This window comes from Rhipicephalus microplus, chromosome 3 (assembly GCF_043290135.1).
Source record: "Rhipicephalus microplus isolate Deutch F79 chromosome 3, USDA_Rmic, whole genome shotgun sequence".
NCBI classification, from domain to species: Eukaryota; Metazoa; Arthropoda; class Arachnida; order Ixodida; family Ixodidae; genus Rhipicephalus; species Rhipicephalus microplus.
The window spans coordinates 13,255,195-13,269,788 of NC_134702.1; the positions used below are offsets into that span (position 1 = coordinate 13,255,195).

At 42.7% G+C, this 14,594-nt stretch overlaps 1 protein-coding gene across 1 annotated transcript in view; it reads left to right on the forward strand.

Moving 5' to 3' along the window:
- The window catches only part of LOC119182028 (rabankyrin-5), a 35,942-nt gene extending 21,878 nt beyond the window's left edge, over positions 1-14,064 (forward strand). Inside the window, exons 12-23 of the mRNA XM_075888908.1 lie at positions 751-983; positions 1,850-2,044; positions 2,292-2,410; positions 4,623-4,779; positions 5,728-5,928; positions 7,017-7,193; positions 7,895-8,042; positions 8,930-9,020; positions 10,313-10,437; positions 10,739-10,885; positions 11,836-11,926; positions 13,568-14,064. Coding sequence (XP_075745023.1) covers positions 751-983; positions 1,850-2,044; positions 2,292-2,410; positions 4,623-4,779; positions 5,728-5,928; positions 7,017-7,193; positions 7,895-8,042; positions 8,930-9,020; positions 10,313-10,437; positions 10,739-10,885; positions 11,836-11,926; positions 13,568-13,703 — 1,820 coding nt within the window. The 3' untranslated portion in view covers positions 13,704-14,064. The remainder of the gene's footprint in view (positions 1-750; positions 984-1,849; positions 2,045-2,291; positions 2,411-4,622; positions 4,780-5,727; positions 5,929-7,016; positions 7,194-7,894; positions 8,043-8,929; positions 9,021-10,312; positions 10,438-10,738; positions 10,886-11,835; positions 11,927-13,567) is intronic.
- Positions 14,065-14,594: the final 530 nt, after the last annotated feature.

Genomic DNA, 14,594 nt, shown 5'->3' on the forward strand with positions numbered 1-14,594 from the left:
ACACGAAGGGAGGCACAGGCCTTTTTAATGTGGGGGCAGCATTGAACCGCCAATACATTGCACAGCTCACATGGTGTGATGCCTAATGCGATTATATGCTTCTGCCGCATGATATTACATTTGTTAGACTCCTCACCCAGCATTAGCTTTTAGCTGCTTCTTCCAGCGCAGTCGCAAGTTTGTAATAGAATACATGACGGCCATGTAGACTGCCTGGATTCAATTCCTGCTCAAACCACGATTTTCATTTTTTTTATTGCTGAGAATTTCCAACTTGTGGACAATGATGCTGACCACGGCAGATGTTGAGCAACACAGGCTCTTTACTTTATTGCATCAATGGGCAATTTTGACAGTAGATCATGTGTTGTTGGCACATTCACTGTTCCCCAAGTGGACTGAGATTGTGAGGTCCATTACTGTGGTTACTGTCAAGGCTGGGCATGTGTACAATCGCCAATCAAATTCACATATGGACACTTAACGTCTAGGTGTGGTTTCACAGCATTGTGGATTTCCCCCGATTAAGTAGTTCCACAGCATAGCTCCCCCATGCTGAAGTGAAATCAGCTTCTCAGGTGAATTAAATGTGGCAAGATACGTGTATTCGTTAGTTTCGAATATTCGAAATTTGCAAAATGTCTAGTTCATGTCGAAGTAAATTCAAATGCTGTGACTTTTGGTCGTATATTCAAACATGTGCAGCCCTTGTAAATTGCTATTGTACAGATTTTCACCATTTGCGTGCAGAGCTGGCAGTGAAGACGCCCGGGGCAGGGCTGCTGATAGCCAACTTGAATTTGAAGAATTCCAAAGATGAAACAGCGCTGAGCCTGTCCCTCGAGCTGGGCCTGCACGACATGGCTCGTGAGTTACTTGCTGCAGGAGCCAGCTTGGACGTGGTGGATGCCGAAGGCCTCTCTCTGCTGCATCGTGCCATTCTGCACCAGGACACGGCAGGAGCCATATTTCTGTTGGACCAGGTCTGTTGGGTATTTGTAACCAATACAGACTTCTTGAATTATGTCGGTGTAGCTTTCAGTCTTAACAAAAACTTCTCATTCAAGTGAATTGGCCTTGTTCTTGCTTGTTCACTGCTTAGTTAGGTGCAGACGCAGGGATGTAGTAGGCGAATCCAAGTGTTTTCGTCACAGTAGCACAAAAATTGCTGGTCCTATCGGCTCTCATAAGGAATTTAAAGTGCAGGTAAACTGAGGAAGATTAGGACTCAGCTCAAAAGGGTAAGGGAATCGCAAAAGTGGTGAACACAGCTTTACGTTGGTTGCCTTGCTGTCTGCCACTTAAAAGGAAGTGCAGATGAATCATTGAATCAAGTGTATGTAAATTCTACAACTATGGTGCAACAAAGAAATGCAGGGAATGGGTGTGTGGAGCAGTGTATGGTTCTGGTACACTTGGCATGGTTTGATGTGGGTCATACGCTTTGTCGTTTCCTCATTTTGCATTTTCAATGTGCTGCTGGTGCTGACTTATGCAACGACAGGCTGAAATGTTGCACTAGTCTAGGGTGTGTAATATTCTAATGTACTTGTTAGGTGTGCAGTGATTAAGCCTCGTCCGACTTGCACCATTAAATTGTAAAATCGGGCTTGTCGGTAAAACATAGTCCCAAGAAACAAGGGTTCAATCACGGCACAGATGAGAAAGAAGCACACCACCACAGCACAGGCTGTGGCAATGATGCAATTTTCGCTATACAATTGTGGCACTACTTTTTGTGTCGTTGCTTAGAAAATGTGCCACTTTGTTTGCGTCATGTTGACTGTAGGAACTGTGTTAGTGGCCACTGCACGGGTTGTCTTAGCAGCATTGCCCGTCCTTTTTGCAGGGTGCTGACTTGAACCTGCGCACTCAGGATGGAGAGAGTCCACTTCAGCTTGCCATCAAGCGCCACCTGCCGGCAGTGGTCAAGGCTTTGTGCGAGCGAGGTGCTGATATGACGATAACAGATGAAGCCAGTAGCTGCAAGAGTGCCCTCTGGCTGGCTTTAGAAGGTGGCCAGGAAGATGTTGCCTCTGTCCTAGTGAGTGCCGCTTGTTTTGTGACTGGTGTGCTTGCCGTCTGCTTTTTAGCAAACTGGTCTGCACTTCACAGGCTTGCAAAGTGTTCAGATTAGCGGTGATCTCTCATTAGCAGAGTTCATTCATTGCGGCCTAATGCGAAAATAGATTATTGTCTACATCTTGTCTAAATACCAGTTCATCACTGTGCTGTTTTAATAAATTGCTCTCATTCAGCTGCATTATTGGATCTCTCTGAATTTTTTTTAGGTCCAGTATGGCTGCGATACAGACTGCTGGTCAGAGGGTCCCGGTGGATGCTATCAAACGTTGCTGCACAGGGCTATTGATGAAAACAATGACTCTGTAGCCTGCTTCCTGGTTAGGAGGTGCGTCTTGTGCTATCCTCTGCTTGCTTTTTATATTTATACTACGCACTGCTGGCTTCTCTCTTCGATGCACCAGTGACATGCAGCATTTACTCGCGTAATGAACCCACTTTTTTTTTCCTGTAAAAGTTCAGACCTATTAGGGAGAGGGACTATTATGTGGGAGAAAAAATTATGGAAGTAATAACAGCAAAAATTTCGTGTGACACCTTTGCTTATTTTGGCCCATGAAATAGAAATGCGCAACAAATTTTTTTGTAGCCCGAGGCTTCTTTTGTTTTCTCTTGTAACGAAAGCGCATGGATCGACGCCGAAGTGTCATCCAGCCGCTCGGTTCTCATGCTCCAACGCATGCTGTTTCTAACCAGCCGTGTAGCCAGCGTACCAGCCGAACGCGCCCTGCACAGCAGGTGTCCCAACTATATTCACAACAACAAACCCGACGACAAAAACGCAGCGTCTGGTGGCGACATGCAAACCATGCGGTAAACCTTGCGGGTGCACGACACGCCGTCGGTGCAGTGGGTGCAGTTGCGCTTTGCATGGCCTCTAAGATGGCGGGCGTACGGCGTGTTTCTGAGCATCGCGCCCGCCTTTTTGGAGGCCACGAGCTTTGTTTTTTGCTTTGTTTTTGTGCCGCTGTGCTTGCGTGGTGCTATAAGCAAGGAGGTTTCACCTGCATTCAACAGATGGCACTTTGCCGCAAAAGACGCAACTTTTAAATTTTGATTGACGTCCGCGCTCGAGCTGCTCAGAATGGCTGCGAAACTGTTTTTACTTTTATCGCATTGTTATTTTGTGATATAACTGCTTGATTTAACATTGTTTCGATCGTCAACGGCACTGGCTATCATACCAAAATAAAGTGAACGGATAGGTACATTAAAAAAAGTGTGTTTTTTTTTTTTTTTTTTTTTGAACGACCAAGGTGGGGGGGGGTTGGTTCATTATGCGAGTAAATACGGTAGATCATGTTGTCCTGATCAAGCCCTTTGTGATTGACTTCTTGAGTGTGTTTGTTTGACTACCCTCTGAAACACAAAGAGGGGTTGTAAGTAAATGTTTTCTTGGCTCAATGCTATCAAAAGTGTCTCGTGTGACCGGGTATATGAGCTATGGATTATGTTTAGCTGTAATGCTGTATGACGGTTACATTTTCGTAGTAGTGTGCAGTCGAATCCCACTACAATGAAGTCCGCTGCAATGAAATTTCAGCCACAACGAATAATTTTCGATACCTTGTCAGTCGCTCATAGAAAATAATGTAAAAAAAAGTCTCGTCATAATAAATACTTTTTCTGGATATTTCTGCTTTGACAATGTTTTTGCGACTACTACCGCATAAGAAAAAGGAACTTGCTTAGGATTGCCTCGAAATTCCGCTACCAACTCGGTCGTTTCTCGGCAGCTGGTAACACCGAGAGCGCACAACCCTATTGTAGCAACAATAGTGCCTGCACCGGAGACACGCTTTCTGCCACCACACGCACATCCCGCTAAAGTTATTGCCATTGGTATGTCTGACGACAGCTCGCCCATCCATTGTGATGCTGCCGGTAGATTTGACGAATGTGCGAGCCGCGGCAGAATCACTACCTTGAAGAATCCTAGCCATGCGTTTTTGACGTCAAGCTCAACACTAAACTACCGCTCGTCGTCACTGGCCGTGCACTCGTGAATGGCAACAACGTGTTGTGAAGGCGCACACGCGAGCAGCGTGCACCTAGACTGCATCTGCCGCGACCACTGCGAACTCCAATGCGGTCGTGTCGAGCACGATCATGGGCAACCACGAGAGTACGCATGCAGTCAACGCACACCGAGTCGGACCAATATTTGTTGCTGTAACGATGCGAACAAAGATAGCAACGACGCCATTCTTAAATCTCGTGCACGCCCCGCCGCGGTGGTCTAGTGGCTAAGGTACTCGGCTGCTGACCTGCAGGTCGCGAGATCAAATCCTGGCGGCGGCTGCATTTCCGATGGAGGAGGAAATGTGGTAGGCCCGTGTGCTCAGACTTGGGTGCACGTTAAAGAACCCCAGGCGGTCGAAATTTCCGAAGCCCTACACTACAGCGTCTCTTATAATCATATGGTGGTTCTGGGACGTTAAACCCCACATATCAATCAATTAAATCTTGTGCATGGCTGGAGCTCTCACTAATTGTGTAATGTGTGATGACACACAAGTCCTTCTCGTAATATTTTTCAGTGGCTGCGACCTCAATAGTCCTAGAAGGCCTGGGCCTCATGGTGAAGGTGATGAAGAAGCATTTGACGGGCAAACGCCACTCCACCTTTCTTGCGCATGGAGCCTAGAGCCAGTGGTTCAAACACTGATCGAGCACAATGCGGACGTAAATGCTCAGGTAAGTCGCTCAGGTTGAATGAAGTGCCTGAAGACATTCAGTGGAATGATGTGTTGTTATTGGAGGAGAAGCAACCAATGAGAACCTTTGCTGTGTTTGTTGTATTGGCTAGATAATTTGGTTTATCGTGACACTGGTGGTGTAACCTTAAGAGACAAGATGAGAGCAGAGTGGATTAGGGAACAAAACGGGGGTTAAGGATATTATAGTTGAAATCAAGAAGAGGAAATGGACATGGGCTGGGCATGTAGTGCGTAGACAGGATAACCACTGGTCATTAAGGGTAACTAACTGGATTCCCAGAGAAGGCAAGCAGGTTAGGGGGAGACAAAAGGTTAGGTGGGCAGATGAGATCAAGAAGTTTGCGGGTATAAATTGGCAGCAGCAAGCACAGGACCGGGTTAATTGGCGGAACATGGGAGAGGCCTTTGTCCTGGAGTAGACGTAGTCAGGCTGATGATGATGGTGACACTGGTGGCTTTTAGCCTCTGTGGTGACACCCTGAGATGCGTGTGATAAAGAAATGTCTGCGCATTACATGTTGATGGGTGTTCATAACTTCAGTCTGGGTTTAATCTGCATTCAGTTGAGCTCATGGCGACTCTGTGCAACTTGTCATTGTTCATAAGTTGAATGCGTGTTCAATCCACGTGCACTTGAGTTCACAAGGACTCTTTGCAATTTCTAACCGTTCATAAGTTCAGTGGGTGTTTAATCAGCATTCAGTTGACTTCACAAGGGCTATGTGCAACAAGTGAATGTGTTTTTTGTGTTGTAGCCGCATTCATGATATTATCATTTTTGTGAAACTGGTGCAACAATAATTTGCACAGAAGCAAAGGTTAAGCTCAAATCAGCAGAGGTATAAACAAAATTTGTTTTTAAATTTTCAATAAAGACAGCTATATCTCGTACTTGTATCCCAACTCGTATCAAACTTCTGTCCAGGACTCTGAAGGTAGAACGCCACTGCATGTTGCCATCAGCAACCAAAACTCTGTGATCATCTCGTTGCTTCTTGCTCACCCTGCTATCAATCTAAGCTTGCGAGACAAGCAAGGATTGACACCGTTTGCAATGGCCATGACCACACGTAACAACAAGGCTGCAGAGACCATTATTGCGCGGGAACCGACTGCCCCTGAACAGGCAAGTGACACCGTTTCAATTTAGGAGTCGTACCATCAAGACACTATTATAGGCTTGGTGTCCAACATGGAGCCAGAGGTATATTAGAGCAATTTAGGAAGTGGGGGCAAGCTTGCTAGTATTTTGCTGCAATTGCAAAGGAACCAGAGCTTTTGATGTATTTTACTATTGGTTGTATTAAACACGGACATGTTGCTGTGTGCACGTTTGCAAGTATTTTGGAGCTTTTTTAGGAGCACTTTTATGAGTTTGTCAAGGATTCGAAAATATAAATGTCAAAGAGGAGGTACGCATTTCCAAGAGCTGACAAGTTTTCAAGCACCCCTCCGAAGTGCCCAGACACACTTCTGGTTACATGAGTTTGGGCTCTTGAGAATTTCACAGGCACATGCATATTTATTGCGCTCCCATTCCATTTGTTCTTGATTTATTGCAGTATGCTTTCTAGACCGCTAATGGCATAGTACTGTAAAAGTCCTCTTTGTTGGGAGCAAGGATATAACCAGACTATATGGAGTTCAATTCGTGATAGACATTACTTCAGTGTTTGTTAGTGCTTCGAACTGAATGATTATTTATTAAGCCATTAATAAATGTTCTGCAGACTATATGTGTTGTATATTTACTTGTATATCTGAATATATATTTAATGTTTTGTTGGTGTCACATTTTATTAAAAGGACAGGTTTAAAATCTTTTTATGAGCACCTTACAGGAAGACTGCTGATGTTTTTCATTATTCTTATTTTTTTGCAGTAAAAAGTGAAAGAATATGTGTGGTCCCAAAACTTCTGATAAGAAAATATACAGCGCATAGTATTACTGCAAATATATACAAAAAGTCATTTATTGCACATTATTTGCATGAATACCAGCTATTATATATGTTGCCCAGTCTAGTGATGTTAGCAATGCGTATTGCCTTGTACATTGGTCCAACGCTGATTGCATTTAATGTGAATGATCACACTGAAGTGGTTTCTGCCAGGATTGTTTTTCTATTCAATCATAGTGTGTGCACTCACAAGAAGTGTTCATGTGTGTCTGGCACATTAGCTTACTTTCTTTTCTTTCTTGCATTTTTCCAGTATGATAATCGAGGCCGTAATTTCCTCCATGTTGCCATTCAAAAGAGTGACATCGAAAGCGTGCTCTTCCTCCTGAGCATCCACGTCAACATCCACTCAAGGACGCAAGATGCCTCACAGCTCACTCCACTTCACTTGGCTGTGGAGGCAGGGTCTGAAATGATTGTGCGCAACCTGGTAATTTTCTACTTTTTATATAAAAAAAAGGCATCAGTAGATCGGTAGCTACCCTGAGCAATAACATTTGGCAGTTACCTTGTGTCCATGTCTTGTTCAAGACAATCAGAAAAGAGGAAACAGTGCGGGGCAGTTGCCTGCATATCTCGCAAGGCTAGATTCGTTGGTAACCTATAAAATCCCAAATCCACGTCTTGTGTCATTAAAACCCATGTTATAGTAAATTGTCATTTCGCATATTCTTTGCTGTAGTTTTCACCACATGCATCAATGCAGTTCTGGACAAAATTTTATCATTTCAGCATGGTTTGAACTAATTGGTGTAAATTTTTGCAGATGAATTCACCTTGAGTCATTTGGTGTGGATGACTAGTACCACACAATGACCACTTGTAGTGATGTGCTTCATTATTGCCTGATGCAAAAATCTTTAATTGAGGGTCGTATGCTCGGGGCGATGTTTCAACTAGTGGGCTTGTCTTCTTCGATGTGTACATTTTGCAAGTTCCATGCTTAAAGAAGACGAGTCCTCTTGTCAAATTGTCGGTTCGAGTACATGAACCCTATTTACGGATATTTTCATCGCAAGCTTTCATTTTCTCCTTTCTGCCGTTTTTTGGATGATTGCCTGATGAAGCATCCCGAAAATATTTTGTTTTGGTTATATGCATTGTTTTGAGACTGCTCTTTTTTTTTTATAGATCCTGGCTGGTGCCAATGTCAACGACTTGACCTTGCAGAAGCAGACTGCTTTGCACCTGGCTGCAGCCAAGGATTACAGTGCAATATGCAGCGTGCTGATAGAAAATAATATTGATTACGATTTGGCCGACAGTGGCATCAATAATGGTGACTATTATTTATTTATAAACTTAAACTATAGCTGTATTTTGTTAATGTATATTGTTGATTGATATGATATGTGGGTTTTAACGTCCCAAAACCACCATATCATTACGAGAGATGCTGTAGTGGAGGGCTCCGGAAATTCAGACCACCTGGGGTTCTTTAACGTGCACCCAAATCTGAGCACACGTGCCTACAGCATTTTTTCCTCCATCGAAAATGCAGCCGCCGCAGCCGGGATTCGATCCCGCGACCTATGGGTCAGCAGTTGAGTACCTTAGCTACTAGACGATCGCGACAAGGCGTTGTATTTTGTTAATGTATTTTGTTAATAGAAGTGCGATATTTAAAAGACCTAGTTGTGCTTGCCATGTTTGCATGGACAATAACATGAAAAGCACCTGGAAATCCAAGATGTAATAAAAAGATTCGTTATGATAATGTTTAACTAAAAGTACATCTTGGCATCTTTTTCTGACAAGAGCACTTTAATGTAACCTGTTGCAGCAATTGGTATTTTTTAGGAAAGGGTAATTCACAGTTTGCCACTAACAGACATGCAGTACATCATCTGAAAAGGGGCAAATATGCACGTGCCAAGGCAACTCTGTTCGCAGATATCGAGGTGTGTACGTTCAAAATGTGAACCAGCCTATTGAACCACCTCTTTACTGCACTTGCTCTCAACCAATAAAGAAGGTGTCAAAACGCAGCAGGCTTGACCACATTGGGCTTAACTTCGATAGATTGCCTTGGGATTTTGTGTTTTAAGGTGAATGTAAATTTTTTTCGTTCGTATATGTGAGGCCATACACCTCATGTCTCGGCAATATGATATCAGTCGTTCTGCGTCACCACTACTCAAAGCGCGAAATATTCCAACATTTCAGCTCTTCATGTTGCTTGCCTAAAAGGCCACTTAGCAACGTGCAGGGTGCTGCTCACGGAAAGCCGAATCAATGCCGAAGCAGTGAACATGAGGCAAGTGTTTCCAAGGAAACTTTTTTTTCTCTCATACCTTTCATGTCAGGCTTCTATGCAGACTCCATGACTGGAAGATTAAAGGAGTGCTTTCGCCACATTTTTTGCAGGCTTAAGGTTCTGACAAACTCAAGGCAGGATTAATTGTATTAGTTTCATTTCAAAGGGAGATGCATCTTGGAGATTTGTTGGCTATCTTCAGGAAAGTTTGCGAGTTCGAGCAAGCACGGAACTAAACTGGAGATTGAACTGCTGCCACTTCTGTTATAGTGCTCTCGTGTTCTTGCATCACCAAGGTGCACTATTTACACTCAGTTTGTTACAACGAAGTTGCATCTAACGCAAAAATAAAGTTTGTTATATCCAAAAATTTTTATAAAGGTATATTTCTACCACTATCTATTGCAAGTCAATTCTTCAGTTACATCGTTATAACTGATATGATATATCTGGGTTCGTTATATCGAGGTCTGAGCGTACATGACGGAATGGTTGGTGCCGACGTTATTTTAGCTAGAGTGGAAAAATCAATTGCCTACAACTCAATTTTTTTGTTTCATTTTATTTATTATATTCTACCGACATAGTACTGCACAGTAAAGTACAGTGCTCAAGCATAATCTTGCCAGCTAAGTCTGAGAAAAAGTGTGGTGTTGTTGAATGTTTCAAGTACTATCTTTACTTAAGGGTGTACTTCTTAGAGTTTAAATCTATGGAACGCTAAGAACTTCAAAGACAGGTAAATTGTAATTGCTTGCTTTTTTGGCCAGTACTATGTCTCTCTTTACAAACATGCACCTTGTTTGTGTGGCTTTTGAAATAGCCTCTCTCAGTAACTGGATATAAAAAAAAAAAGCTACAATCTTGTTCCGACTCGGAAGTTGAGACACTGCATTTATAGCACAGCTGCATTGTCAAGTCTCGTGCCATGGGTGAGAAAGAGAATGACAGTATTGTGCCACCCTTACCCTAGCGAGCTGAATAACTAATCAGAAAAAGAGTAAAAAGAAAAGTATGTCAATACACTTTCCTTGCTTTAATATGACACAACATTCACACGAACATTTTCCTAGACCATTCTCGGCTAGGCATATGTATTTAGTTCCCTGCACCTGTTTATCAATATTAATTCATGGCAAGGGCAACTTACAACGAAGAGGACCAACAATTACGGCTGCAGTTATCACTTCACATATCGTCAATTGCACAGGACGGTTCCATTTTACAATTTATGGTATCGTAGAAGTTCATCCATGATATGTGACAGCCCTTCCCATCTCCTTTTTCTACAGAGGCCAAAACCCACTGCATGTGCTCTGTCAGCATGGCAAAGAGAATGCAGCAGCCATTTTTGAGCTTTTCTTGGAATGCATGCCGCAGTACCCCATCAACAAACCCGACATTGAAGGAAACTCTCGTGAGTCATTTTGCGTTAGCACTTGTGCGCAGCTCACTAAAAACGCATTGATTGTAAGGTTTCGGATTTTTGGTAGCACACATTTGGGTTTTGTCGAAGTGTTCAGCGCTTGTCTACATTTTTCTTGGTAGGGCTTGCAGGTGAAAATGTGTCGTAACGAGTGGTTCTTTAACAGCAAAAACAAGCGTTTACTATTGCACATGAAGGTATAACCTGGGTACCATGTCATTTTACTTCATAAAACTGCTGGTTCGTTCAGATTGCAAGTGTCCAAATGCCATGCTCCATTCGCTTTCCACAGCTCTGCTGCTGGCATACATGCAAGGTAATGGCAATCTGTGCCGGTCGCTCGTACGGGCTGGCGCATGCTTGGGTGCCTGCAACCAAGCTGGGGTCAACATCTTCAATTACCAGGTGGCCACCAAGCAGCTTCTAGTACGGCTTCTAGGCAAGTTCTGCTATGTTCTCAAGTCGCGGCTTATTATCAGCTGCAATCGCCATTGCCCTTTTTATGCAATCAAATCTGCATATATTCGAACGCACATATAACAAATTCGTTGTTTATGTGAAAGAGTTGTAAAATTTTTTTTGCATTTTTGGCATATAAAATATTTTATATGTTGAATTAGCTGCCTATATGTGGAACTCTTCTGCGATCCCCCTTCAGATTAAATTTGTCTGGGTTTAACCGTATATGCTATCAAGTTTTCTTTGAGGAGAATTCAGCCAAGCGGTGCAGATGAATCTTTTCTGACTTCACTTTACGAGCCATACCACATTCTTTTGAATCTTGAAACAGCATCAAGAAGAAGCTGTTTTGTGGTACCTGTTTGTTTTTATGATATCTGACAGGCAAACAGTGGACGCTAGTTACATGAAACAAGCGAACTAATTAGTATATTAAATAGTTTTTGTACAAAAGATACCCTACATCTACACACATCAGTTGGGTTTCAACAGATGTTTTTTTATAATGAAACACAGCATAGAGCCTTTCATGCATTAATGCTGATTGTAGTTTTAATAGTACCTGTAGCTTGCACACAATCAAGTTACCAAAAACGTATTGAAAAAAATTCTCTGCTATTATGCTCTATCAACCTCACTAAAGAAATATGCTTTCTCAAGCTTATGTAGACTCCCGACTGTTAGGTGTAGAATACATCATTCAAGTTGAGGAACAGGCTTCATGTAACTTTACATTAAAGAGCAACAACTGTGTTTGTAAATTTTATTAATGTGTTTTTGTGTGCTTGATTATATGTACTGTAGCCTTTCTGCTGTAATGCCTTATGACAAAGTACCTACTTCATAAATAAACAAATATTGTTCTCAAGACGAGTCCACTTTTCAGTTGCACAACTAGTTTAAGCAGATCATTTTTGTTTGTTCCCTTAGATTTCCTGCCAAAGGAACCTCCATGGTCAGATGGGGATGTCTGCCTGGAGTGTGGCAACAAGTTTGGCATTAAAACTAGGAAACACCACTGGTGAGCATCTATTTCTTCAAAGTTTTTGTGCATTTTAATTTGATTAGACATTACAGGGTTTGCATCGGGAACTTCAGTATTCATTCGAGTATAATCGTTTAGCCTTACGATAACAAAGCATGTTGCTGTTCTTTGTTCTTGAATCCGAATTAAACAAGAGCTAGAAAAGAACAAGGACCTTGTCTTTGCATAGCCCCTGCTTATTCATGCTCATGTTTCTAAGTAACATGAATTGCCAACTTACCCACTTGGTCGTTTAGGTTGATAACTATCTTTATCCATGCAACCGAAACTAAAGTTCAAGCAGAATGTCCAAGAGTACTAGTGTTGGGGTGTTTTTTTGTAATAGGATGAGACTTGCTGTAATGGCTCTGTAGCTATGGGATTCTGCTGTTCAGCACACCGCCTCCAAGTTCGTGTCACAGCATCAGAAGGGGCAATTGTGCGAGTTGGTGTGCTTCCATCTTGAACGAATATTAGCGCAACGAAAACGGGGACGGGAAAGAAAAGCAAACTACAGCACTGTAGTTAGTCTAATATTCGTTAGTCACAGCGCTGACAGTCATTTGGTAAGAACGGAATGTGAAAAAAATGCCCCTAAACTCTGCTTAAGGGAAACGGGAACGAAAACAGTGTGGTCTGTACTAATCTCAAAACCCATTGCTGTTGTGCCTCTCATAGCCAATGATTCACTTTGGAATGTTAAACACCATAGCTGAATTTTTAAATATTGAGACCTTTTTAAAATATTTTTCTTTATAGAAAAATCCAGTAAGAATGATTTTGAGGCCCCTTTCAAGTGGGCATTGTGCAGGGCTTCAACTACATCGCACAAAAAAAAGGAAGGGGGGGAGGCAGGCCAACTGGAAAAGGATGTAGACACATGTTCTGAATTTTAGTAGACTATGTTGACAGGAAACATTGCACACATGTATGAAAACAGTCGCACATGCTCATTGCACACAGAGATGACCTAAAGAAGCCGTGCTAGTCTCTCAAAAGTTCTGGTATCCTGTATGAAGTGAGCAGGCACGTGTTTTTATATATGTTGCTGTGTTTCCTGTCAATGAAAAATTTAACCAAGCACATCAAACGTCTACATCCTCTTTGTTCTCACATCATTCTTTCGAGCACCAGGTACTGGAAGTGAAATTGTACTAACTCACTACACTGAGAAAAAAAAATTCGAGTAGAAAAGGAATTAGTTCTGCAGTAGTACTACCAGAAACCTTGCGAGCAGTGGCACTCTGTTCTGGTTAGTAAGCTTTATTTGTGAGTAATAAATTGTTAGCTTGATTATGCCGCACTCTAGGGTAACCAAATTCTTAATCTAACGAAATCGTAAACATTTTTTTTTTCTTAGTAAAAACTGACGAAATTGAGGGTAGTCGTGTCATGTACATGTGGGGAGGAACTTTTTGTGGGATTCTTGAGTGTGTGTCAGTGCATTCTAGCGCCCTTCTACAAAGCATGTTCAATTTCCATCCTCCCTTTTAATTCGCTCTTCCTGTAGGCTGCTGTGTATAACACATTCTCTGGTAATACTTCTCAAAATGTGCAGTAATCGGCCTAGTTACCAGTAAACCTTTATTTTGGCCATTGTGCGGCGCTGCGCTTTATCGAATGCTTTTATCATTTCAGTCGTCACTGCGGAAGAATCCTGTGTGCCAAGTGTTCCGAGAAAGACATTCCAATTCTCAAGTTCAACCTTAACAAACCGGTGCGAGTATGCGGGGTGTGCTTCGACGTGCTGACGTTGGGTGCATCGGCCACCTGACAGCCGGCGAGAGAAACTATTCGTCAGGCTGCCACAACATTCAGGCTTAAAAGGTGGTTCTGGTAGAGGAAAAAAGAAATGTATGTCCCACCGCGGCTCAGTTCAACGAAAGTCGCACTCTATTTTCTTGTCCTGGAATAGAGGGCGTGTTAAATACTACGCTATACCATTTGTACAAAGACGTATGCATATATGCCTCTCTCTTCTCTAAAGGGAACACAACTCCCGTTTTTCTGTAATAAACTATTTATACAATTATATTAGCCCCTCCCAGATAGCCTCGTAGGGAGGGGAGACGACCACAAACGTCTCCCAGTTGTACATGGGACAACAAATAAAAACCAGTGTTTTTTGCATCAAAGAGCATTAAAACACACTTTACTGTCTTGTATAAATAAAGATCTAATTGGACTAGATAAGTTGCACGCCGAAAAGCAGTGCTGCTTTCATGACAACAGCGGAAGACTCTTGTTAAATCCTGGAGGGACCAGGAAACTGTTTCATATAACAGGTGGCTCATTTAAAAGGAGATAAACTGGGGGGCAGAATTTAAGTAAAACACCGATTGTATTCGAGGGAGTTCTTTTAACCAATTGTTTCGTTCACTGAGTGTCGCCCCGCCGCGGTGGTCTAGTGGCTAAGGTACTCGGCTGCTGACCCGCAGGTCGCGGGATCGAATACCGGCTGCGGCGGCTGCATTTCCGATGGAGGCGAAAATGGCGTAGGCCCGTGTGCTCAGATTTGGGCACACGCACAGACATGAACTAAATGAAGGCACCCCTTCACCACGCTACACCCTCGGGTTGTTTGCACCATCTTGAGAGTAGGTAAACGAGCCCTCAATAAGACTGAAGAAGCTGATGTCAAAAACCAGCTGAGTGTCCATATAAC